Source organism: Elephas maximus, chromosome 19 (genome assembly GCF_024166365.1).
Source record: "Elephas maximus indicus isolate mEleMax1 chromosome 19, mEleMax1 primary haplotype, whole genome shotgun sequence".
In the NCBI taxonomy this organism is placed as follows: domain Eukaryota; kingdom Metazoa; phylum Chordata; class Mammalia; order Proboscidea; family Elephantidae; genus Elephas; species Elephas maximus.
Window position 1 is genome coordinate 54,463,175 of NC_064837.1, and position 25,578 is coordinate 54,488,752.

Sequence of the window (25,578 nt, forward strand, 5' to 3'; positions counted from 1 at the left end):
GAATGAAGTGAGGAGAGCTATAGAGAAATCTTCTGTCGTCATATCATGCCAGCAAGAGAAGGCTGCTGGAAATGTGGACGTTAAATGCGCTTCTGGTGTGGCTTTAAAAGGAAATGATGAGCATGGGATTGGACAATAAAGGAAAGGTGATGCTGTTTATGTAGTGACAAAGAACTTGTCTGAACTATGTTCAAATGTTTCATGGAAGGTAGAACTTGTAAGTGATGAACTTGGATATTTGGCTGATGGAATTTCTAAACAAGATTTTAAAAGGGCCATGTGATTTCTCCTTGCTGCTTATAATAAAATACAAGAGGTCGGGAGGCGGAGCCAAGATGGCGGACTAGGCAGACGCTACCTCGGATCCCTCTTACAACAAAGACACGGAAAAACAAGTGAATCGATCACATACATAACAATCTACGAACCCTGAACAACAAACACAGATTTAGAGACGGAGAACGAACTAATACGGGGAAGCAGCGATTGTTTCCAGAGCCTGGAGCCAGCATACCAGTCAGGGACGGCACAAGCACAGAGACCTGCTCCACCCCCCTGAACTAACCCCGGGAGGGGGACTAGCCGGTTCCACGGGCGGCGTGGGACGCAGCCGTTAGGAGAAGTCCCCGGGAGGCAGTGACTGATCTTGGAGCAGAAAGAGTAGCATCCGAGCCGGGGAACCGTCCCACAGGGATTTGGACTGCACGCAGGTACGCCATAAACACGGAGAGTTGCTCCACCCCCTGAACTAACCCCGGGAAGGTGACCATCCGGGTCGCGCGGGCGGCGTGGGACGCAGCCGGTAGGAGAAGTCCCCGGGAGGCAGCGACTGGTATTGGAGCGGGGAGAACAGCGTTCCAGCCGGGACACTCGGTCGCGGCACAAGCACGGGGAGCTACTCCACCCATCTGAACTAACCCCGGGAGGGGGCCCACCTGGTTCACGGGGGCGGCACGGCCACGCGGCTGGAGGGACGAGAAGTCCCCGGGAGGCAGCGACTGATTTTGGAGTCGAGAGTGCACCGTCCCAGTAGGGGAGCCTTGACGCTGGGCGTGGGGCTGGAAGCGGAGGATCTGACCGTGACTCCAGCGGGCCAGACCCCCCGGGGGCAATCTCCACACAGACAGCACACATAGGCGACGCGCCCGCGGGAATCTCAGATATAAGAGTCATTCCAAGCAAGACAAGCAACTCTGGCTATATTCTGAGGTGCTACTCTCCTATCTCTCTGTTCCCTCCCCCACCCTCCCCAGGCGGCTTCATTAACATCTGAATAGCCTGAGCCAGAGGGAGAACTCTGATAGGGATCTGACTGCAGTTTTTTTTTAGCGGATTTTCTGGAAAAACTAGTTTCCCAGTGATGGCTCGGAGACAACAATCCATATCAAACCACTTAAAGAAGCAGACCGTGACAGCTTCTCCAACTCCCCAAACAAAAGAATCAAAATCTTTCCCAAATGAAGATACAATTTTGGAATTATCAGATACAGAATATAAAAAACTAATTTACAGAATGCTTAATGATATCACAAATGAAATTAGGATATCTGCAGAAAAAGCCAAGGAACACACTGATAAAACTGTTGAAGAACTCAAAAAGATTATTCAAGAACATACTGGAAAAATTAATAAGTTGCAAGAATCCATAGAGAGACAACATGTAGAAATCCAAAAGATTAACAATAAAATAACAGAATTAGACAACACACTAGGAAGTCAGAGGAGCAGACTCGAGCAATTAGAATGCAGACTGGGACATCTGGAGGACCAGGGAATCAACACCAACATAGCTGAAAAAAAATCAGATAAAAGAATTAAAAAAAATGAAGAAACCCTAAGAATTATGTGGGACTCTATCAAGAAGGATAACCTGCGGGTGATTGGAGTCCCAGAACAGGGAGGGGGGACAGAAAACACAGAGAAAATAGTTGAAGAACTTCTGACAGAAAACTTCCCTGACATCATGAAAGACGAAAGGATATCTATCCAAGATGCTCATCGAACCCCATTTAAGATTGATCCAAAAAGAAAAACACCAAGACATATTATCATCAAACTCACCAAAACCAAAGATAAACAGAAAATTTTAAAAGCAGCCAGGGAGAAAAGAAAGGTTTCCTTCAAGGGAGAATCAATAAGAATATGTTCTGACTACTCAGCAGAAACCATGCAGGCAAGAAGGGAATGGGACGACATATACAGAACACTGAAGGAGAAGAACTGCCAACCAAGGATCATATATCCAGCAAAACTCTCTCTGAAATATGAAGGCGAAATTAAGATATTTACAGACAAACACAAGTTTAGAGAATTTGCAAAAACCAAACCAAAGCTACAAGAAATACTAAAGGATATTGTTTGGTCAGAGAACCAATAATATCAGATATCAGCACAACACAAGGTCACAAAACAGAACGTCCTGATATCAACTCAAATAGGGAAATCACAAAAACAAACAAATTAAGATTAATTAAAAAAAAAATACACATAACAGGGAATCATGGAAGTCAATAGGTAAAAGATCACAATAATCAAAAAGAGGGACTAAATACAGGAGGCATTGAACTGCCATATGGAGAGTGATACAAGGCGATATAGAACAATACAAGTTAGGTTTTTACTTAGAAAAATAGGGGTATATAATGAGGTAACCACAAAAAGGTATAACAACTCTATAACTCAAGACAAAAACCAAGAAAAACGTAACGACTCAACTAACATAAAGTCAAACACTATGAAAGTGAGGATCTCACAATTTACTAAGAAAAACGCCTCAGCACAAAAAAGTATGTGGAAAAATGAAATTGTCAACAACACACATAAAAAGGCATCAAAATGACAGCACTAAAAACTTATTTATCTATAATTACCCTGAATGTAAATGGACTAAATGCACCAATAAAGAGACAGAGAGTCACAGACTGGATAAAGAAACACGATCCATCTATATGCTGCCTACAAGAGACACACCTTAGACTTAGAGACACAAACAAACTAAAACTCAAAGGATGGAAAAAAGTATATCAAGCAAACAATAAGCAAAAAAGAAGAGGAGTAGCAATATTAATTTCTGACAAAATAGACTTTAGACTTAAATCCACCACAAAGGATAAAGAAGGACACTATATAATGATAAAAGGGACAATTGATCAGGAAGACATAACCATATTAAATATTTACGCACCCAATGACAGGGCTGCAAGATTTATAAATCAAATTTTAACAGAACTGAAAAGCGAGATAGATACCTCCACAATTATAGTAGGAGACTTCAACACACCCCTTTCGGAGAAGGACAGGACATCCAGTAAGAAGCTCAACAGAGACACGGAAGATCTAATTACAACAATCAACCAACTTGACCTCATTGACTTATACAGAACTCTCCACCCAACTGCTGCAAAATATACTTTTTTTTCTAGCGCACATGGAACATTCTCTAGAATAGACCACATATTAGGTCATAAAACAAACCTTTGCAGAGTCCAAAACATCGAAATATTACAAAGCATCTTCTCAGACCACAAGGCAATAAAACTAGAGATCAATAACAGAAGAACGAGGGAAAAGAAATCAAATACTTGGAAAATGAACAATACCCTCCTGAAAAAAGACTGGGTTATAGAAGACATCAAGGAGGGAATAAGGAAATTCATAGAAAGCAACGAGAATGAAAATACTTCCTATCAAAACCTCTGGGACACAGCAAAAGCAGTGCTCAGAGGTCAATTTATATCAATAAATGCACACATACAAAAAGAAGAAAGAGCCAAAATCAGAGAACTGTCCCTACAACTTGAACAAATAGAAAGTGAGCAATAAAATACAAGAGGAAAGAGATGGACTTAAAAATGAGCCGTACAAGATGAAAACAGAACTTAAAGATTTGAAAAATTCTGTTGTACAAACTAAGGACATATGTCCTAGAATTTTCACCAAGGACGTGGCTACACAATCTTTTGTTAAAAAGATCATGCCTGTGATTGATGAATCTAACCAACTACCACAGCAGAAAACCCATCAGCTTAAACTGGCAGGGGTCAGAGAAAGAACAAAAGGAAAGAACGCTGTCTGCCTCTTAGAATTCTACAAGCAGAAAACAGGCCAAAGGAGCTACATCTGTCGTCCAAGAAAAGAAAAGGACCATCCCTGGAACAACTCTGAGATTCAGCAGAATTGTTGGAAGGAGCATGGGAAGTAGGGCTGCCTCGATTTCAAAGGATGCTGCTGGGTCTCAAAGGGCGGGAGCACAATCTCATAGGTTTCAAAGAGACAGATCTTTACAACTCGGTTGCAGAGCATAAGGCTACCATTTACAAGTGCCACGGGGATGGGTCCACTGCCCAAAGCTGAGGGGTTGGGCTGCCATGCCCAAGGGGCAGAAGAATGGGGCCTGCCAGGGCCAAGGAAGTGGGACACCACTGAGATTGACTAGGAGAATGGGACTGCCCAAAGCAGAGGGAGCAGAGTTGCCATCCTAGTGGGCCTGAAAGGCAGAGCTGAAGCCCAGGGCCAAGAGGCCTCCACCCAGAATCCAGAGGGTATGGCCAATACCCAGAGCCTGGAGGGCAGAGCCATTGCCCATATGGTCTCAGAGAAGAGGATTATTTTCAGTCCTTGAGAGCTAAACTAAATTGTTCTGCTGGGTTTTGGACTTGCTGGGTGCCCATTATCCCTTCTTTCCCTCCGGTTTCTCCTGTTTGTAATGGAAATATCTACTTTGTGCCTGTTCCACCACTGTACTTTGGAAACAGATAACTTATACATTAGATTTCATAGGTTCATAGGTGAGGAAGAATTTTACCCCAGGGTGGAATATGCCTAAAGTCTAACCCATATTTGATTTAGATGATTCAGAAGGTGAGGTCTTGGAGTTGATTTAAGATTTTGGGATAATGTGATGGGGTAAATGTGTTTTGAATGTGGGAAGAACATAAATTTTGGGGGACCAAAGGTGGAATGTTAGGGATTGAATTGTGTACCTCCAAAATACATGTGGTAAATCCTAATTTCTGTGCTTGAGGTTACAATCCCATTTGGGAATGAGTTGCCTGTTATGTTAATGAGACAGGAGTAGTGTAGGGTGTGTTTTAAGTCAACCTCCTTTGAGATATAAAAGAGATTAAACAAGGAAGCTAGCAAGCAGAGATAGAGGAAGAGAGATGCCAAACCACATGAAGATTGCCCAGGAACAGAAGCTAAAAGAGACAAGGACACAGACAGAAAGCCTTCCCCTAGAGCTGGCATCCTGAATTTGGACTTCTAGTCTCCTGAACTGTGAGAAAATAAATTTCTGTTTGTTAAAGCCACCCCCTTGTGGTATTTCTGTTATAGCAGCACTGGATTACTAAGAGAGCTCTCTTCTCAACATTTTATTTGAATTAATTAATGTAACCCTCACAACTCCTACAAGAACATACTGTTGTTATTCCAAAAGAACTGATGGGAAAACTTAGATACAGAAAATTTCTCAAAGCTAGGAAGAAGTGAAAGAGCTAGGAATCAAACCTAGACATTTTGGCTGTAGAGCCCAGGCCCTTAATTCCTTTACTACTGTACTGCCTCTCTGTACTATGTCTTGAAACCACTTTTTTACTTTGTTTTCCTCCCTGCTCCATGTCTTAACAAACTTAGAGAAGAGCTAAGTCACCATATCCAGGGACTACACCAAATACTGTGCCTACTTGGAGTCAGTTAAGTCTCGTAACAATCCTATGACTTTATGGGAAAACTGAGGCTTAGTAAGGCTAAGTAACTTGTCCAGTTTCTTACTACGAATAAGTATTAGAGCCAAGACCTAAATCTTTCAAATAACCAAGTCCAGGCTCTCAACCAATACACATCCTTTATCTCAACCTCTGCCAGATTCCCGTACTCAAGACTCATGTTCCCAGTATTGTTCAAATCACTTCCTAGAGCCCTGCAGTAGTTCCCTGTTATGTCTTATATCACAGTAAAATATCTGATTTTAGTTTTAGAGTCCTCTACCCATCTCTCATATCAACCAGTTTTTTTCACCATCAGGTAAACCCTCTTGATATACAATGATTTCACCCTTATCTGATTTATCGTATATGCTCTTCTTTACAACGAAGTATATTAAAATCCTAGCTTCCAAGCAAAATATCGTGCCCCATCTTCCAAATTGCCCTTTTATGTTCTCTGTCAAGCAGTATTAAGACTATTGGATAACCTGCCATACCTGTGATTGTACCTCTTTTGTTTGATTGGCTTACTGATAACGTACTAGTCTTCTGTCACTTGGATGAGAGCAGCATTATCATCTACCTTATGTTTAAATTTATTATTAGACATGCACAGCCGCATGGATAAAGGTAAAGGTGAAGGTATATAGAAGAAAGAATTAAATGTCCATGGTGAGTTATAAAGATAACCTTAGCTGAAATTCCCTTCTCAGAGAAAATAGAGAAGTCTGCATGGCATTGAGCTTTACAACTGTAAAATAACTCTCTTCCTTGCTGGAAAATTACATATTTTAGTAAGAGGTTCCTTTTTTTTTCTCTGCCATGATCTATTTGACTTCTGATTAATTCAGACCAGATATGCCACACTCTCTTCGTAGCCTGGACCATTTCCATCTTTTTTGTACTGTCTCCAAGATACTGATTTTTCTCCTTGACTCCATCTCATGATTCTTTTACATTCCTCCCACCCCGTCGCCATCGAGTCGATTCTGACTCAGCGACCCTATAGAACAGAGTAGAACCACTCCGTAGGGTTTCCAAGGCTGTGATCTTTACAGAAGCAGACTGCCACATCTTTCCCCCAAGAAGCAGCTGGTAGATTTGGACCACCAACCTTTCATTTAGCAGCAGAGTGCTTAACCACTGCACCACCAGGACTTCTTACATTCTTCCTACCTTCCTCAGTTTCTCCTACTATCCCTCAATTTCTTCCTTACTTATCTACCCTTAAGTTACTGATCTCTGTCTACTAGCCCCAAATTTCATAACAGAAAATTGTTAATATTTTTACATATATAAAGTCCCTTGAGCAGGGGAAGTACTATCTTTGTCAGAACTCAGCAGGTATAATAGTTACTGTGCTGCCATGAGAATGCTTTAATAAAATTCCAGTAAAGGACTTAAGAGCTTTGAGAATTAAATTACAACCATTTGTCCTATGCTGAGCAATATTGGATAAATAAAATGTTTCATTATTTTTGAATTGGTTGCTTAGGTCATAAGGAAAGAGACTTTAATAACATTGGCTATTGGTAGCCTGTATATATGCGTATAAATTACTTGAGATCTTCATTTGTGATAGTGATTTAAAAAGACAAGCTCAAGTATTACACTCTTAGCAAAGGTAAGATTTCTGCCATTTCAAAGCTTACTTTTGTCAGAGAACCATACTGTTAGCACTCTTAGCATTAGGCCTTTGTTGCTATGGAGACAGTAAATGGCATTATGGTATATTGTTTTTCTAACATGCACATGAAATATACATGTACACTCTAAGACTCTAGTTTAAAGTATGATTTAGTTGTCTGTAGGTTGTAAGTATTGGCACATTCCAAAAATATTTTCTGTATGCTGTTAATACTTTATTATTTTAATCCTCCAAAGAAAATAGAGGATAATTCTACCACTGTAGTGACAAAGTTTTATATAACTTTTACAGGGTCTTTTAGGAATAAATTAGAATCTCTGTGGTTTAGTAATGGAAGAGAATTTTGAAGAACATGCAGAAACTAATGAAAAAAGTAATGTGGTCTTAAGCACTCACTCACATGTCTCGGGCACCTATAGTTATGACACTAGTATGCATAATGTATACCAATCACTTTCCAGTTGAACTGATACTTTTGTGCTAGTGCAATGCTAAGCAATTTTACCTAATAGCTTATTTAATAGAATTCATCTTGAAAGTACCAAAGCAGTCTCAACTTTAACTTTCAAATATTTAATTATTTTAACACATATCCATAGTGTTCCTTAACTTTCCCCCCTAAAAATGAGTGAATAAAATTTATACATGCTTTCAATAAGTAAGGAGCCTTGGTGGCATAGTGGTTAAGAGCTACGGCTGCTAACCAAGAGGTCGGCAGTTCGAATCCACCAGCCACTCCTTGGAAACCCTGTAGGGCAGTTCTACTCTGTGCTTACAGGGCCGCTATGAGTCAGAATCAACTCCATGGCAAGGGATTTGGTTTTTTATTTCAATAAGTAAAACTTTTAATTTGTGAATTATACTTTACATTTCATTCCTTACTAGAATGAAATGGATTACATGGCATGAACTAATGGACTACTTACTGTTCCTTAGACCTCATAATTAAATTCTTAAGTAAGTCACATCTTTTTAGCACCCAGTGTAAAACTGGCATGACCCAGTTAATATCTTAGTTCAGTAGCAGTTTTGACGTATTAAATTAATGGCTGAACAGTAGTACAGTGACTGATTTCCTTGTTAAACAAGGTAGATTAGGTGTGATGACTTATATATAATCCTACTTATAGTATTTATCATAACTGAGTATTATACTAGTTATTTTTAGATGAAGAAAACTTTTTTATTAAAATTGTTATGAACAAAACCTTAAAACTCAGTCCTGTACCTTCCTTAGTTAATACTTAATGGCAAAGGAAACCAAGAAAAGAAGGCTCTTTGCTTATAGAGAGAGAAAATAGCTAAAGATAATAATAGTCACAACCTGTGCCCGTAAGTTTGAATATTAGATTTTAGCTTTTCCTTTTTGCAGTGACTTTTTAACAAGACCCATCTCCTCTATGAAGAATGCAGTTAATTTTTTTTTCTGGCGCAAAAAATAGGGTAACCTGATCTGAGTCTGACAGAGTGTGTCGTTCAGTTAAGTGCTTCCATCTGTTGCCTGCTGTTCCCCGTACTCATGACCCCTCTGTGTTTCTCTTTCCTTTTCCCCCTCTTTCCCTCTGTTTCTCTTTCCTGTTTCTCTCTTCCTTCTTTTCTGTTTCTCTCTTTCTTCTTTTCTCTCCCTCTCTCTCTTTTTATTCTTAGCCCCTCTGAGGAAGGCAAAGTTTGTTGAGAGCCCACGAATTCCAGAATCCGAGCTTGGCTCACCAACCCTCACTTCAGCTCAGAAACTGGACGTGGATGCATACTGCCCTGGTAAGCATGCATGCAAAGTGTCTGCATCGAGAAAGGGAGGATTAGTGTGGGCTCATCCAGCAGAACAGTATTTTCCATGTGTATTGCTCATAAAAACATATCAGTGACCTCTTTTACAACTGAATGCATATTTTCCTTATGAGAACATAGTTTTCACTGAACATCCTTTTTAACTATTGATATAATAATGAGAATAATTATTTCAAAGAATAGCAAAGATAATTCTCAAGATAATTAAATTTTGCTAGAGAGATAGTTTTCAGGGTTATTTTAGTGATTTGAGATAGCATTAACATTTGCCTCGGCCATGTGCAGAACAAGAATGTTGAGGATATGAATAAGAATGTTCATTCAGCACTGGACCTTTGGCATATGATGTATTACGCCTAATCCCTGTTGTAACAGCTACAGAAAATAGCGGTGATGGTGGAAACATTAAACTTGAATTAGAAAATAAACATTATTATCTTCCTGAGTTTGAGTTGGACTCCTTCTGGATACTGACTTTTAGAAATACCTAGTCTCATGAATGGCCTGTAAGCAGATGTGGGAGTTCACTAAAACCCTTCTTGTGTGGGAGCCAAACCGAGGCCGGCTCATTATCAATGCTTAGATTCTTCCAAACTTAGATGAGTTGCCTGGCAACATCCTTTACACTAACTCTACAGTGAGTCTATAGAGCTGTGTCAGAAATGTTCACAGTTCTAGTTGAGTATACAGATCAGAGCTTTAGTAAAAGACCTCGGAAGACTTGATTTTAGGTCTTTTGTGTATTCCTACTCATTAAAATTGATGTTAAACCACAGTAAATGCAACCACTGCGTATTTACAGCATTAAAGGTCAGCAGGGTAAAATGATTCCTAGTTCTAGGGAAGATATCAGTAGCTCATTTGAAATATCAGGAAAATATACTTCTGAAGCTAGATAAGACATTTTAAAAAAAGTAACAGTATGAGAAATTTAGGCCAAACCTAATGAAATAAGAGAAGTTTGATTTTATGAATCACTTTTGAATATCGAAAGACCTTGGGAATTTCTCTTCCATGGTGTAGGACACTGCGCTACATCCACTGTTGTAGATAACTATTCATTTTTAAGTCAACCACAGTTGTGTATTAGGGCCCAACTTTTCGGTTTTCAAAAGGAACAAAATAACTCTTTAAATGGTACTGTAGCATGTTGTTACGGAATCTTTTTCATGGTTTTAGGTATATTCACACTTCTTGGGCAATGGAATATTACATTTTGTATTTCTTCAATCACACAATTTTTTTAATAATAAAATAAATAAATGCATTATTCCTGCCTTGAGTTTTAGATGAGAACCCCTTTTCTTTTCCTGATTTGTAAATCAGAAAGACTATAAGGGGAACCTAACCTTTACTTCCTAATTGCTCATCTGACATCGTTAATCTAATCTAGATATTGCTATTGTTATGAAGGAAAGTAGCTACATCTTATTTGTGTGATTATGTATATTTTCCACAAGCATGAATTCTTTGCTGACTTGGAGTTGAACCAAACCAACTCTCAGTTAAGATTTTTAGAAAGCCAGGAAGAAGGTAAAACATGATGCCAGAATGCAAACTGCCATGCTACACAGCCTCTCCTTTTCTTACCGGAAACAAGTTTAAAGAACAGAGATTTCACGGTGTTTTGCTCTATTATGATGAAGTTATTAGACTCCCTGAAAATACATGTCCACATGTATTTTCACAGTACCAAAAACTAACAGTAAACAAATGAATTAACAAGCACACTAATGAACAAAAAGCGATTTATGCTTTGAAAATTTCACTTACATCGAAAATACTAACAGAACAATGATCATATTTTCTTCTATACTTACACATAATAAGGCAGTTAAGGCTAGTGTCCTCATATCTTCTTGTCCACCTGCTTTACATAGTGTCACATGCAAATTTAGGAAAACATATCAAGCAGAGGTAACAAACTAAAGGTTAAAAAGGTTAGAGCTGTTGAATTGATTCCAACTAATAGCGACCCATGAGACAGAGTAGAACTGCCTCATAGGGTTTCCTAGGCTGTAAATTTTTTCTCCTGTGGATTCACTGGGTGGGTTCGAACTGCCAAACCTTTGGTTGGCAGCCAAATGCTTATAATCATTTCGCCACCAGGGCTCCTTCCCCATGGAGTAGATGTAGAAACAGAACTATAGAGAGATTGACAAATCAAGGTTAGAGTAGTAGTTCCCAAATTTTAGTTTGCATCAGTATCACCTGGAGGGTTTACTCAGATTGCTGGACCCACCCCCATAATTTCCGATTCAGTAGTTCTGGAGTGGACCGAGAATTTGCATTCTAACAAATACCCAGTTGATGTTGATACTGCTGATCAGGCTCTAGGTTTCTAGAACCAACTTGAGAACTAATTGGGTTTCAGGGCTGGTGCAGGCTGCTTACAGGTGGCCCAGGGAACAATACTGGAGATCTGTGTGGTTCATTCTACTGCTGTTGCCTTCTGGAGAATGATTGGGAGCACTGTTGAAGTATTATCTGGACTTAAACCTTCTGGTGCCTGTATTTTAGAATTTAGAAAAGAAAAAAGCTTTTGTGTCTGAGAAATGGACATATATAGTTTTTTGGTTTGTCTAATTGTACCTAGCATCTGTGTGCCCATTGTCTCAGAGCAAGTCATTGATGCTTGGTCTACAAAGTCTAGGGAAAGCTACACTGAGATATAGCTGTTGATCTAGAATATTTACTAATAAATCAAGTAAGTCAGTCTACATAGCATAGACTCTAGAATATCTAATTCAAGTTTTGGTATTCCTCAAATGAAATTGTCACTTGTAGAAAATGTGACAAAAACACAAGTAAATAGATATTGGTTCAGCAACTGAAACTATGGAGGTGATTGAGGGCATTACATAGCTGAACTGCCAGAGTAGGGGCTGTTATGTGAATTATGTTTGATAATTATCTTACAGTGGAGAATGTAAGACCTAGAAGAAATTCAGTGATTTGTATAGAATCACAGGCAGGATTTATTGTTGTGTGGACACAATGGAACCCAGGAATACATTGCCCTCTAATCCTATTGCTGTTCGATTCCCCAAATACCCCTTGACTATCCTTAAAGTAAAAAGCAGAAAATTTAGTTTTTAAATATGAGACAGGGCTGTATTCTCTTTTTATGAAAAAGGGCAAACAACTGATATCAGTGGTTTCAAAAAAACAACTCCCAAAATAAAAGAACAGATTCATCCTACACTCTATAGCTTTTCTGCCCACAGCATTACTTATAAGCCATGTGATTTTTAGGTAAGTCATTTAACCTTTCTAAGCGTCAGTTTTCTCATCTATAAAAATGAGAAGAATAATCTTAAATCAGATTAATAAATATAAAGCACTCAACAGAATACTTGGCTCGTAGTAAATGCTCGTGTTAGCTGATTTTATTATTACAGTGATAATCCTGAGATATAGCACAAGATCATAGTGTTTTCTAAGTAATCAGAAAAAAAGTTCAAAGGTTTACAGTCATTTTTAGTTAACTGTATCTTTGTTTCCATTTTCAGTCTCCCCTTACGAGTCCTACGATCTTAGCATGTTGTGTAACATCGCCGCACCTTTCCTGTCACAGCAACATTATGTGTGACATTTCTTCTGTAATTTAACAAACCAAATATGAGTGTATATAAGCACATGAATGCACATTCATAGGAAAAAAATCTCTGGAAGAATACACCAAACTGTAACAGTGGTTGCCTAAGGAGAAAGAGAATTGAGAGGAAATGAGAGGGGAGTAGGATTGGAAAGAGAATACTAGTGTTAGCAGTGGTTGTATCTGGTTGGTGGGATTACAGGTGGTTTTAATTTGCTTGCTTGGGCAGCTTGTATTTGGGCATATATTTGGGCAGCATATATTTGTGACTTCAGGTTCTGGAGTTAGATCTGGGTTTAATTTCTGGCTCTCCTACCTACTAGCTGTGTATCTGTATAACTTCATACCCTTAAACTCTTTGTCAGTAAAACTGTGGTGAAAAAAGAAAGACCTATCTTAAAAAAAAAAAAAAAAGATCTATCTCATAGGGTTGTTATTAAAATTACACAAAATAGTGTGATACCAAATGCTTAGCTCAGGCAAAACAGCAATAAGAGAGATTAGCACCTTTCCTGTTGTTCATCATCATCATTACACTTTGCTGCTTTTTCCAGTTTCTAAAATGAACTTGTATTAAAATTTTTTTTTTCAGTAACCAGCTGCTAATAGAGGACAGTAATGCTCTTTGTCTATATTTTAGTTTTTATGTTGCACATTATAATAAATATATAAATTCCAAGTATAGAAGTAAACCTTGACACAGATAGCTGACCAAGTCGACAGTTTTATAGGACTTTAGTTTACATATGCAAGGTTAAGGGCCAAGGCCCAGATCAGTCTTCTGAAAATATATAGGCTTTTATCCACCCAAAGTATTTTCAGAGGAATTTGAGCTTAATCTTTTTATAATGGATCCTTTTAAATCTCTTATAAAATGCAATGTCCATCAATGAACAGTGTTATTTGAGGTGACAACAAACTTAAGATGTATTTGAAACTCAAGAACGGAAGAGAGTTCTATGATAGATACTTGGTGTAAATCCATATTACACATATTTTGTTTTTGCACAGGATTTTTCATTTAGATTTCTTATCAACATTGTACATTCTGTAGTAGAAGTACAAGCCACTGTAGACAAAATGTTTTATGTAAAATAAGTAGTTCCTTGAACTCTTTCCAACTCCTTTGTTGTTGTTAGGTGCTGTCGAGTCGGTTCCAACTCATAGTGACACTGTGTACAACAGAACAGAACACTGCCTGGTCCTGCGCAATCCTTACAGTCATTGCTATGTTTGAGCCCATTGTTGCAGCCACTGTGTCAATCCATCTTGTTGAGGGTCTTCCTCTTTTTCACTGACCCTCTATTTTGTCAAGCATGATGTCCTTCTTCAGGGACTGGTCCCTCTTGATAACATGTCCAAGGTAATTGAGAGATGGAGTCTCACCATCTTCGCTTCTAATGAGCATTCTGGCTGTACATCTTTAAGACAGATTTGTTTGTTCTTCTGGCAGCCCATGGAATATTCAGTATTCTTCACAAGAATCATAATTCAAAAGCATCAGTGCTTCCATCTTCCTTATTCACTGTCCAGCTTTTGCATACATATGATGATGCGATTGAAAATACCATGGCTTGGGTCAGGTGCACCTTAGTCCTCAAGGTGACTTTTTAGCTTTTTAATGCTTTAAAGAGGTCTTTTGCAGCAGATTTGCCCAGTGCAATATGTTGTGTGATTTTTTGACTGCTGCTTTCATGGGTATTGATTGCGGATCCAAGTAAAATGAAATCCTTGACAATGTCAATCTTTTCTCCGTTTATCATGATGTTGCTTATTGGTCCAGTTGTGAGGATTTTTGTTTTCTTTGTGTTGAGGTGTAATCCATACTGAAATATGAATTCATACTTGTAAGTAGAACCCTCTATTTGATTTTGCATTGGCCTGTAGGTACCAAGAGCCTTTTCTTTTTGTAATACACCTTTGCTTTTACTTTGGGTTTGTTTTCTTTGTATCTACTAACAACTGTAAAGCAAAGTTTTTGAACTGAGTTAAACTGGTGAGCTTCAGTGGGAATCTGAGCTCCTTAAAATTATTCAAAAAAAATTTTTGTGTATGCAATATATGCTTTTTTTCTAGAACAGATTCTCAAATGGTCTCTGAATTCCCCCCCCCCAAAAAAAGAATTACTGTTGTTATGATTGAAATGAAACAAAGGCTATTGATGCACATTTTAGGGGGAAGAAAAAAGAAACAGCCAAAAACTGAAGTTGGATTATAGATTGACTCGTAAGTAGAGTGAAGAGAATATTTGTACAACCAAAACTAAACCAAACCCTTTGCTATGAAGTCAGTTCTTTTTTTTTTTATTATTTTATTGTGCTTTAAGTGAAAGTTTACAAATCAAGTCAGTCTCTCATACAAAAATTTATACACACCTTGCTATACACTTCTAATTGCTCTACCCCTACTGAGACAACACACTCCTTCCCTCCACTCTCTCTCCTCGTGTCCATTCGGGCAGCTTCTGGCCCCCTCTGCCTTCTCATCTCCCCTCCAGACAGGAGATGCCAACACAGTCTCATATGTCTACTTGATCTAAGAAGCTCATTCTTCACCAGTATCATTTTCCGTCCCATATTCCAGCCCAGTCACTGTCTGAAGAGTTGGCCCCAGGACTGGGCTAACAGAAGGTCTGGGGACCTTGACCTCTGGGGTCCTTCTAGTCCCAGTCTGACCATTAAGTCTGGTCTTTTTACGAGAATTTGGGGTCTGCATCCCACTGCTCTCCTGCTCCCTCAGGGGTTCTCTGTTTTGTTCCCTGTCAGGGCAGTCCTCCGTTGTGGCCAGGCACCATCTAGTTCTTCTGGTCTCAGGCTGATGTAGTCTCTGGTTTATGTGGTTCTTTCTGTCTCTTAGGCTCATAGTTACCTTGTGTCTTGTGTGTTCTTCATTCTTCCTTGCTCCAGGTGGGTTGAGACCAATTGATGCATCTTAGATGGCTACTTGTTAGCATTTAAGACCCCAGACGCCACTCTCCAAAGTGGGATGCAGAATGTTTTCTTTATAAATTTTATTATGCCAGTTGACTTAGATGTCCCCTGAATCCCATGGTCCCTAAACCCTCACCCCTGTTTCCCTGGCCATCGAAGCATTCAGTTTTATTCAGGAAACTTCTCTGCTTTTGGTTTAGTCCAGTTGTGTTGACCTCTCCTGTATTGTGTGTTGTCTTTCCCTTCACCTAAAATAAAACTTAACTGCTATTTAGTAAAAAACCACTCTCCTTCCCTTCTTCCCTCCCTCCCCCCTCTTGTAACCATCAAAGAATATGTTCTTCTCTGTTTAAACTGTCTCTCAAGTTCTTATAATAGTGGTCTTATACAATATTTGTCCTTTTGCAACTGACTGATTACACTCAGCATCATGTCTTCCAGATTTCTACATGCTATGAAATGTTTCATGGATTCATCATTCGTTCTTTATTGATGCGTTGTATTCCATTATGTGAATATACCATAATTTATTTATCCATTTGTCCGTTGATGGGCCCCTCAGTTGCTTCCAACTTCTTCCTATTGGAAACAGTGCTACAATGAACACGGGTGTGCACGTATTATCAAGTCAATTCTAACTCATAGCCAGTCTGTAGGACAGAGCGGAACTGCCCCATAGGGTTTCCAGGGAGTGGCTGGTGGGTTCGAACTGCCAACCTTTTGGTGAGCAGCTGACTCTTAACCACCACGCTACCAAGGCTCCAAATTGAACTACAGTGCTGGCCTGATCAGAGTATGAAAGTATAGAAAGTAGAGATTGGAAGACACAGAAGTAAACAGAAATAATTTCAATGTATTTCAAGTATGAGACACTCCCTAATTACTATTTATGAAAAATAAGCATACCAAAGACCTAGAATATGAATATGAGTAGCTTTTCTTTCCCACATTCCCTATTCATAAGTTCTTAACATGTTAGAAAGCGATTTGAGTGGACAAATGCTTTGTCAAATACATCTGTTCACTTTGAACAGTTTTAATTGTTTTCCTGGTTTATAGATTATCATTGTTTAAAAGGTTAACAATCTCATCACACTAACTTTTAGATTAACTTTGCCAAGGTATTTTGTATCACAAATTCTAAAGACTTGGCCTGTGAAAGTAGGGCATAGAGCTATAACTTAGTTAGATATCCAAATGGACAGATTGTCCATTAATTGTGAAAACCATTTTAACTTTTGGCTTTTAAGGCAGTAAAATGCACTAGTTAAGAGCACAGACTCTGGAGCCAGACTGCGTATGTTCAAATACTAGTTCTGCTACTTCCCATTTGTACGACCTTGGGAAATTACTTAACTAATCTTAGCCTCAGTTTTCTTATCTGTAAAATGGGGATAGTAACATCTATCTTTACATCATAGGAATGTTGTAAAGATGAAATAAATTAAAATACATAAAATGATTAAAAAAGACTATCACCTGGTCCATGTTGTTAGGCCCGTTGAGTTGGTTCTGACTCATAGCAACTCTGTGTACAACAGAATGAAACACTGCTTGGTTCTGCACCATCCTCACAATCATTGGTATCCTTGAGCCCATTGTTGTATCCATTATGTCAGTCCGTCTCGTTGAGCGTCTTCCTCTTTTTCACAGACCCTCTACTTTTACCAAGCGTGATGCTCTTCTCCGGTGACTGATCCCTCCTGATAACATGTCCAAAGTATGTGAGATGAAGTCTCGCCATCCTTGCTTCTAAGGAGCGTTGTGGCTGTACTTCTTCCAAGACAGATTTGTTCATTCATTTGGTAGTCCATGGTATATTCAGTATTCTTCGCCAGCACCACAATTCAAAGGCATCAATTCTTCTTCGGTCTTCTTTATTCATTTTCCAGCTTTCACTTGCGTATGAAAAAATGAAAATATCATGGCTTTGGGTCAGGTGCACCTTAGTCCTTAAAGTGACATCTTTGTCCATAGTTAGTGCTTATAAATCTTAGCCGTTAGTTTTTGTTTTTTTTTTTTTAATGTTGAGTCTTTACTGCCTTTTGTCCAAGGATGTTGTCAGTCTAGTTGTTATATCTTTTTTATGAATGCTTTGGAAAGAGGATAAAATTAAAAGTATAACCTGTAGTCTTTGGCCTCTTTTTACAAGCAGTTATGTATAGATACTAAGGTAGATTGTATGTGTGTGTGTTTTGTTGCTTTTGTTTGTTTTTAATAGAGCCAGTTTTTCATTGTGAATAGCTCAGACTCTGGGATTAGACAAGCTTGGTATTCAATTCCAGCTGTGCAGCACTTAACTATATGTGTGACTTTTGTTATATAATCTTTCTAATCCTTGGGCTCTTCATCCTAAAATGAATATAGTAACATCCCCTGCTCCATAGGGAGTTTGTAATGAATAAATAAGATAATACACATAAATTACTTAGCAAAATGCCCAGAACATCAGTTATTAAAACTAATACCTTATCTCTCACATGTTTATATTATTATAAATTTATATGGTTTGTGTTTTTCTTTTCCTAAGCAATATATATGTGAACTTGTACAAAGTCTTTTGTAAATAAAATGGGGAGTAGCGTAGAGCTGAAAGGGAAGATAAGGAAAGAGATATTGGAATTTTGAGGAGAGAGAACGTATATAATTGTGTTCCAGGAGAACGAATGGATTAGACAAATGTAGTAGAATTGTTGGCCAGAACTAATGTCTTACTTGTAGTCATGAATTTATAGAAATTGTGCTGTAAATTTAAAGAAAGATTTGTCATTATTGTTGTGTCAACCACATTTAACTACACTGGATCAGCTGCAGAGCAGATAGAGATCTGGATGTTAACCAGAGTTGGAGTTTTGCCAGATGAGAATAATAAGGTAAGAGAGGATAAAGGGAGTTGAGTGTTTGCTTTTTATTACTTAGTTATTTATAACATTTATATTTAAAATATAATACTTTGTATTAGTTATTTTCAGTAAAACATTTTTTATATATAAGTCAAAACTCATTACAGTAAATTTAAAGAACTTGGAGCAATAGTGGAGCCCTGGTGGCTTACGAATTAAGAGTTCGGCTACAAACCCGAAGGTCAGCAGTTTGAATCCACCAGCCACTCCTTGGTAATCCTATGGTGCAGTTCTCTGTCCTCTGGTGTCGCTATGAGTCGAAATCAACTGAACGGCAAAGGGTTTGTTTTGTTTTGTTTTGTTGGTTTTGGTTTGGGTCCATAATAGGGTTGATCATAAATTGCCTATGTGAGGCAATAAATTTTGCTCAGAATTTCAATTTACTTCCACATTGTGACTTTCAATTTGGAAATATTTGGTTTAGTGTGTCTTCCGCATATTTCTACATATTTTCTGTGTGTTATCTCATGGCTAGAAGCATGGATCCTTATTCCTTGCCTTCCAGTAGAAAAGTTCCACAGAATTCCTGGTATCCCACCATTTTCATATTCAAAATTATCTCTTCTACTCCCCTTCTTTTAACTGTTTGTAAGCCTTTTCCCTTGCCTAATCTCTACTGACTACACAGTACAGTAAAATACTTCTTCTTAGAGTGGTGCTTTTGTCTTTAAGCCTGGTAATTATATCTAATTATTTTAGTGTAAAGTTTCTAGAGTAAATCCCAGATTTAGAAACCAACAGAGGATTTGCCTTTACACAAATATGACATTGGAGGATATGATAATACTTTCCTTACTGTGACCAGTATATAAATGCTTTGCTTTCAACATTAGAAGAAATTGTGCTATGAATGAGGAAATACAGGCCAATAAAGGAATAGTGATAATACAGAAATATTACATTAGAGAAGTACCACATCTTTACTACATTTTGTATTTCAAACATATGTCTGTTCAAAGCAGATGTTAGAAACCTCGGTTCAAAACCCAAAGGAACATTTCAGTGAGAAATAGCAGCCTTAGAGATTTTAGTGAAGCACTTTACAGTTCTTGAGCTTGTCAAATATTGCTTTTCATTTCAGCCAAATCATCATCATTATACATTGATACGCAGGCAGTACTCCTTGTATATTGAAGGCAATTATGTAGGCAAAGAAACACTAGTATAAGTGTTACCAAGCCATGAGTACTTTCTATCTCTGTATATCCCATCTCTACAGTGATTCCCATTTACAATGAGAGAGAATCAGAAGAGTAGGAAATTTTGATGGAAGATTGTAATGAATTTTTTAAAATGCAAAAAGAAGAGTCCCTAATCTCCTAAAATTTCATTCCTAGATAACAAGAGGGAGAACCATCATGTATGAGCATGCATGTGCACACTGTGTGAGTGTGTGTTTGTTTTTGACTGTTTGGAGGATTTGTTTTCCCATTTATTTTTGCATGTTTGTTTTTAGTAAGAGGACTGTGGGATTATTAAAGATTGTTGCTGTCAGTTGCCATCGAATTGGCTCTGACACACGATAACCCCGTATTAGAACAGAACAAATCCTTGCCTGGCCCTGCACCATCTTTATGCTCATTGGCATGCTCAGGCCCATTGTTAGTGCAGCCGCTGTGCATTTTATGTGCCTTCCAACCCAGGGGCCTCATCTTCCAGCACTACACCAGACATATTCTGTTGTGATCCATAGGATTTTCATCGGCTAATGTTCAGGAGTAGACCGCCAGGCCTTTCTTTCTAGCCTGTCTTAGTGTGGAAGCTCTGCTGAAACCTGTCCACCGTGGGTAATGCTGCTGGTATTTGAAATACCGGTGGCATAGCTTCCAGCATCATAGCGACACACAAGCCACCACAGTAAGACAAACTGACAGATGGGTGGTAGTATTAGAGATTAAACCAAAAACCCAGTGCCATCGAGTCGATTCCGACTCACAGCGACCCTATAGGGCAGAGTAGAACTGCTCCATAGAGTTTCCAAGGAGCACCTGGCAGATTCGAACTGCCGACCCTTTGGTTAGCAGCCATAAGCACTTAACAACTATACCACCAGGGTTTCCTGGTATTAGAGATTAGGTAGGTAAATTTACTTACTGTGTTTTAAGGAGTATATATCTTCAGGGACAAAGGCAAATACTTGAAAAATCACTTAATCATAGAAACATAGATGCTGCAAAGCATACAAAGTTTTGTTAATCTAGATTTCCAAACTAGGGTAATAATTTGAAGACAGGGAAAGAAGGAAGCATCCATATGGGCTTTAGGTATGTTTTTGTGCCTTGAAATGATTTAGGGACTGGATGCTATAAAAACTTCTCACCAGAGATTGATCCAAGTTTGGTGGGACTTCAACAATTTTAGGCACTGTCTAACAAAAAGAATATGAAAGTATCTTACTTTTGCAAATCTTAACAAAACTATATTACCATGTGAATACTTCATTAAGGCCCCTCCCAGGGTATTGGAAGGGGCCCATATTTTTTTTCCTTTTTTTTTTTAATTGTTCTTTAGATGAAGGTTTACAGAACAAAGTAGTTTCTCATCAGTCAGTACACACATTGTTCTGTGACACTGGTTAACAAACCCACGACATGTCAACAGTATCCCCCCTCAACCCTTGGTTCACCCTTACCAGCTTTCCAGTTCCCTCCTGCCTTCCAGTCCCTGCCCCAGGGCTGGTGCACCCAGAAGGGGCCCAAAACTTAAACTTTATTAGCTTCTGCTTGGAGACCTGAGCCCTAAAAAAAAAAAAAAAAGAAGAGAATTTAAGGTTCTAACTTGCAAAAGAAAATAATTAAACTCACTGCTTTGAATGAGAGATCAGAAAGGTAATGTTCAAACTCCTCACATTGGTTAAGTTTCTCATTAATGGCAAGGAACACTGTAAGAAGTTGAAACTGGGCTCCTTGGATATACCCCTTTGACCTAGAGCTAAAATAACAGTGTTAATTCTCCACAGCCCTGACACAGATGGCTGCCAAAGCTGCTTTTCTTATCAGATACTTTTGTATGCATTGGATTGAAACAAGGGATTTAGTAGTCTCTGACTCTTAACCCTTGCATTTCACTGGGGCTGAGTATAATGCCTGTAAGCACTACTGGCAGGTCTACAGTACAGTAAGGAGACAGAAATAAGTAAGAAAAAAAAAGGAGAGGAGGACAGAAGCTTATGACATGGAAAATAACACAAGAAGGAAGGAAGGAGAGGGAAAAGAAATAGAAGAGGGGAGCACGCTGGTGGGAATTTCAGTGCCATTTGTTGGCAGTTACACCATAGAATGTAATTCGTGTGCACAATAAAGTTTGAGAATCACTGATTTAATGGTTAGAAACTATCTTTGACCTAGATTATAAAAAAAAGAAAGTTTTTTTTTTTTACATAACCTTGTATAAATTTGTACAAGCTACTTAACCTTAGTTTATTTAGTTTTTTAAACTTGGTTTACTTAGTTTTTGCCTACGTTTTACCTAGTGACTCTTAATTTTTATGGTCATGTATCCCTCCAAGAACAGGGTGTTGGTGGTTCAGTGGTAGAATTCTTTCCTTCCATGTTGAAGACCTGGGTTCAATTCCTGACCAGTGCATCTCATGTGCAACTACCACCTGTCTGTCAGTAAAGGTTTGTGTGTTCCTATGGTGCTGAACAGGCTTCAGTGGAGCTTCCAGTCTAAGACACATTAGGAAGAAGGTGTGGCAATTTACCTTAGAAAATCAGCCGGTAATACCCTGTGGATCACAACAGTATGATCCCAGCTGATTGTGGGGGTGGCATAGGACAGGGCAGCATTTTGTTCTGTTGTCCATGGGGTCACCATCAGTTGAGGGCTACCTTTACAACAACAACCCCTCTAAGAAACTGATAAAATTTATGGATAACCTCACTAGAAAATTGCACTTACATAGAAAATTTTATGTATTGTCTGGGTTTTAAAAAATGAATAAAACATTTAGATTTGCTTTGTCCCATGTAATAGTTTATTTGAAAACTAATCTGAACAAACCAAAGTTGCTAAGAATCAGACCAGAGCATTCTAACTAGGTTGTGTTATTGCTAGCTCCCCTTCTGTATGTTAAAGCTAGGCATCCCCTCTACAATAGGGGATACTCCCTGAAAGATGATTCTTTAACATAAGCCCTAGGTGAGTTAAAGAAGGCATTCGTTTAGAAGGAAAGAGGGGAAGGAAGGATAACCAGGAGAGACACAAACACTTCCACTTCATGAGATGGGGTTCTGTGATTAAAGGTTCTTCAGATATTTATGCAGCTGCCCCAACTTACATCTTGCTTAAGGCATTTTTTCCTTCAATTGGGGGTTGACAGTGACCTGTGTCACTGATAACCTAACATAGATCTAGTTTTCCCGTCTACCTCCAGGGACCATTCTCCCCTGGAGATAGAAAAGGTATTTCTGCCCTCCGGGCCTTCCATATTGAGAAATTGTTCTTATTTAGGTATATAGAAAACATTTATAACCGCCATCGTAACCTCTAATTTATATTTAACTTTAAAACAGTAGACAATTCTAGAGAAGGCATGAAGAAACTGGTAGCAAAGCACATTTTGGAAAATTAAAATGTGAATGCCTTCATGCTGGACATATGTTCTGCAGTTCAGCATTAGCCATGCCAGGTACATGTCAAAACTGCTTGCACCCTGAAGCCATTTGAATTTGGGACCTCTACTACGGCTTGGGAAACCCTGGTGGTGTAGTGGTTGAGAGTTTGGCTGCTAACCAAAAGGTTGGCAGTTCGAAGCTACCAGGTGCTCCTTGGAAACCCTATGGAGCAGTTCTACTCTGTCCTGTAGCGTCGCTGTGAGTCGGAATCTACTCGATGGCAGTGAGTTTAATTTGGTTTTTCCTATGGCTTAGTGGGAGTTCTTTTTTTAAGGAGGTGGCGGGGAAAGGACTGGAAAATGAGAGGATGAAAATTTCCCCTACCCTTTCCCTACTGAACACACAATTTCAAGGGATTTGGAGAATTCCAAAAGAACATGTATTAGAGGGCCTCAGATCAAGTGTTCCTGATTTAGATTCTTTATTAGCTTATGTATGCTACTATTTGGAATATTTTAGTTTACAGTTTAAGATATACACTCTGATGATACATTACTGCATTATATAGACGTTACCAAACAGTGCAGTATGGTACCCAAACATTGGTACAAAGCAGGGCATGGCAATCACACCATTTCCATTAACTTTGTGTTATTAACTACTATGGTTTAGCTATACCATGAGGAAGCATATACATGATTGAACAATTGAAATGTGAAGTTACTTTGAAAAGCAAAGAATTTCCTCAGCCAATAACCTCTAGCAGAGTTGGGGAAATTGATTCACCGTCTCCAACACTATGGTCATCAAATGACTCAGCCTTGCGTTCCTTTTACTCTTCCACTGTTCATACCTTCTTTCATCTCCACCACTCATTGCCCATAGACTCAGCCTCTTTTCCACCACATTTTTACAGTAGTATATGAAGAATTGTCTTGGAAGATTAACTTCCGTACTCTGCCTTCTTCCATTTTTACCACTATGCCTTTTACCTGTTTCTGCTAGTTACCTTGTTTCCATATACCCTTGATTATTTTTGTGTGCTCGGAATCAAGACAAAATATTAATAAAAATTTGTAGAAATAATCTGAAGCTGGGATGGTGCAATTTTTTCTCTCTCTAAAAAGGGCTTTCATTTGCTTCTGCCAGGTACCTGGGAGTGCTAGCAACCCAGGACCACCTTAATCCAAGATCAGGGTTTGCGGTTTTCTAGTGTAAAGGCTAATCAGAAGACACAAATCATGTCTGTAAGGCCTGACTTACTTCTGGTTCATCTTTATTCCTAGGGTGTAGCTCTTAAGGGTCTCAGCCCAAAGTCTGAGGTATTTTACTAGAATTTTCACTCTTGACTGATCCTAGACCCCAACTTTATCTCACTGAGCTTCTGAGATAGCCAGAAGCACAGCTCAGCTGCTCAGTCATTTCTTCCTGACTAGCAAATATGTCCAGTGCTAAAGTAACCCTCAGTACTGGGCAAACTCTCTGTTCTGAGCTTCCATCTTCTTCTTGGTGATTTATCACCATCTTGTTAGTTCTTTAATGCTTTTGAAAAGATTTTTAAAATATATTTTGTCCAATTTTTTTTAGTAGTTATCAATAGGGGAGGCCCCCCGTTACTGAAAGTCCCCTGCTACCATTATTTGCTTTGGGTAAAAACACTTAGCATTTGTATTTTTAGATTGCAGCCACATCCAAAGTGCGTAAATGGAGTATCTTTATTTTTCCATTCTATGCTGACAGTGAAGCTAGATTGGAGCAGACTGCCCTGTAAAACAGTTTGAGAACACTGCCTTTTTAGAGACGTGCTTTCCTTAAATTCTAGGAGCAATAAATTAAGAAATCGAAATGGTATTAGCCAATTGATTACCTGAAATATAAAGTTTCCTTTTCAAACAGGTCTTTAGAGTTGGTTCACGGTCCGTCTCTTTGAGCAGGCTGACTCCTATTTGGACTTGGAAACTAAATGTCAAAGGAATTAGTATTTCACATCAGATTTTTTTCCCTATTGTGGTTGTGGTATTACCCATGTGGTACTACTGAATTGTTGAAAAACTTGACTTTGGGATTCTGATCTCCATCTGGTATTATTTAGCCTGGTTCCATTAGATTTAGGGGGGAAATGGATATTTTACTCAGCTATAAATTCTAAATCTAATCCATAGATTATAGAGGTAAATTAAACATTACATTTTCTATTTTTCTTACCATCTACAGTAGCCATAATACTTAAACTATAACTGTGACTAGGTAAAGTTGATATTTATATTGCTGCCAGAAAAAAAATTTTTAGAGAGAGCGTGGGAGTCATCATGCAGAACGATTAGAGAATTTCTTTTAATGTTTGAAGAGGATCGTGAGACACAAGCTTCAAACAGCCTGGCTTTCTAGTACTTGGCTCTACTGTAAACCAATTTTAAAAGGAATGTTCTTATCTGATAGTTAATGTTTTA

The 25,578-nt window shown here is 38.6% G+C and overlaps 1 protein-coding gene across 7 annotated transcripts in view; it reads left to right on the top strand.

Moving 5' to 3' along the window:
• The window catches only part of TANC2 (tetratricopeptide repeat, ankyrin repeat and coiled-coil containing 2), a 381,836-nt gene that overhangs the window by 165,157 nt on the left and 191,101 nt on the right, over window positions 1-25,578 (top strand). For 4 of the 7 annotated variants that reach the window (XM_049860883.1, XM_049860882.1, XM_049860886.1 and 1 more), the window contains one exon: window positions 9,001-9,111. The exons of the other annotated variants lie outside the window; for them this stretch is intronic. In XM_049860883.1, coding sequence (XP_049716840.1) covers window positions 9,001-9,111 — 111 coding nt within the window. The remainder of the gene's footprint in view (window positions 1-9,000; window positions 9,112-25,578) is intronic. 7 annotated transcript variants of the gene reach the window in all.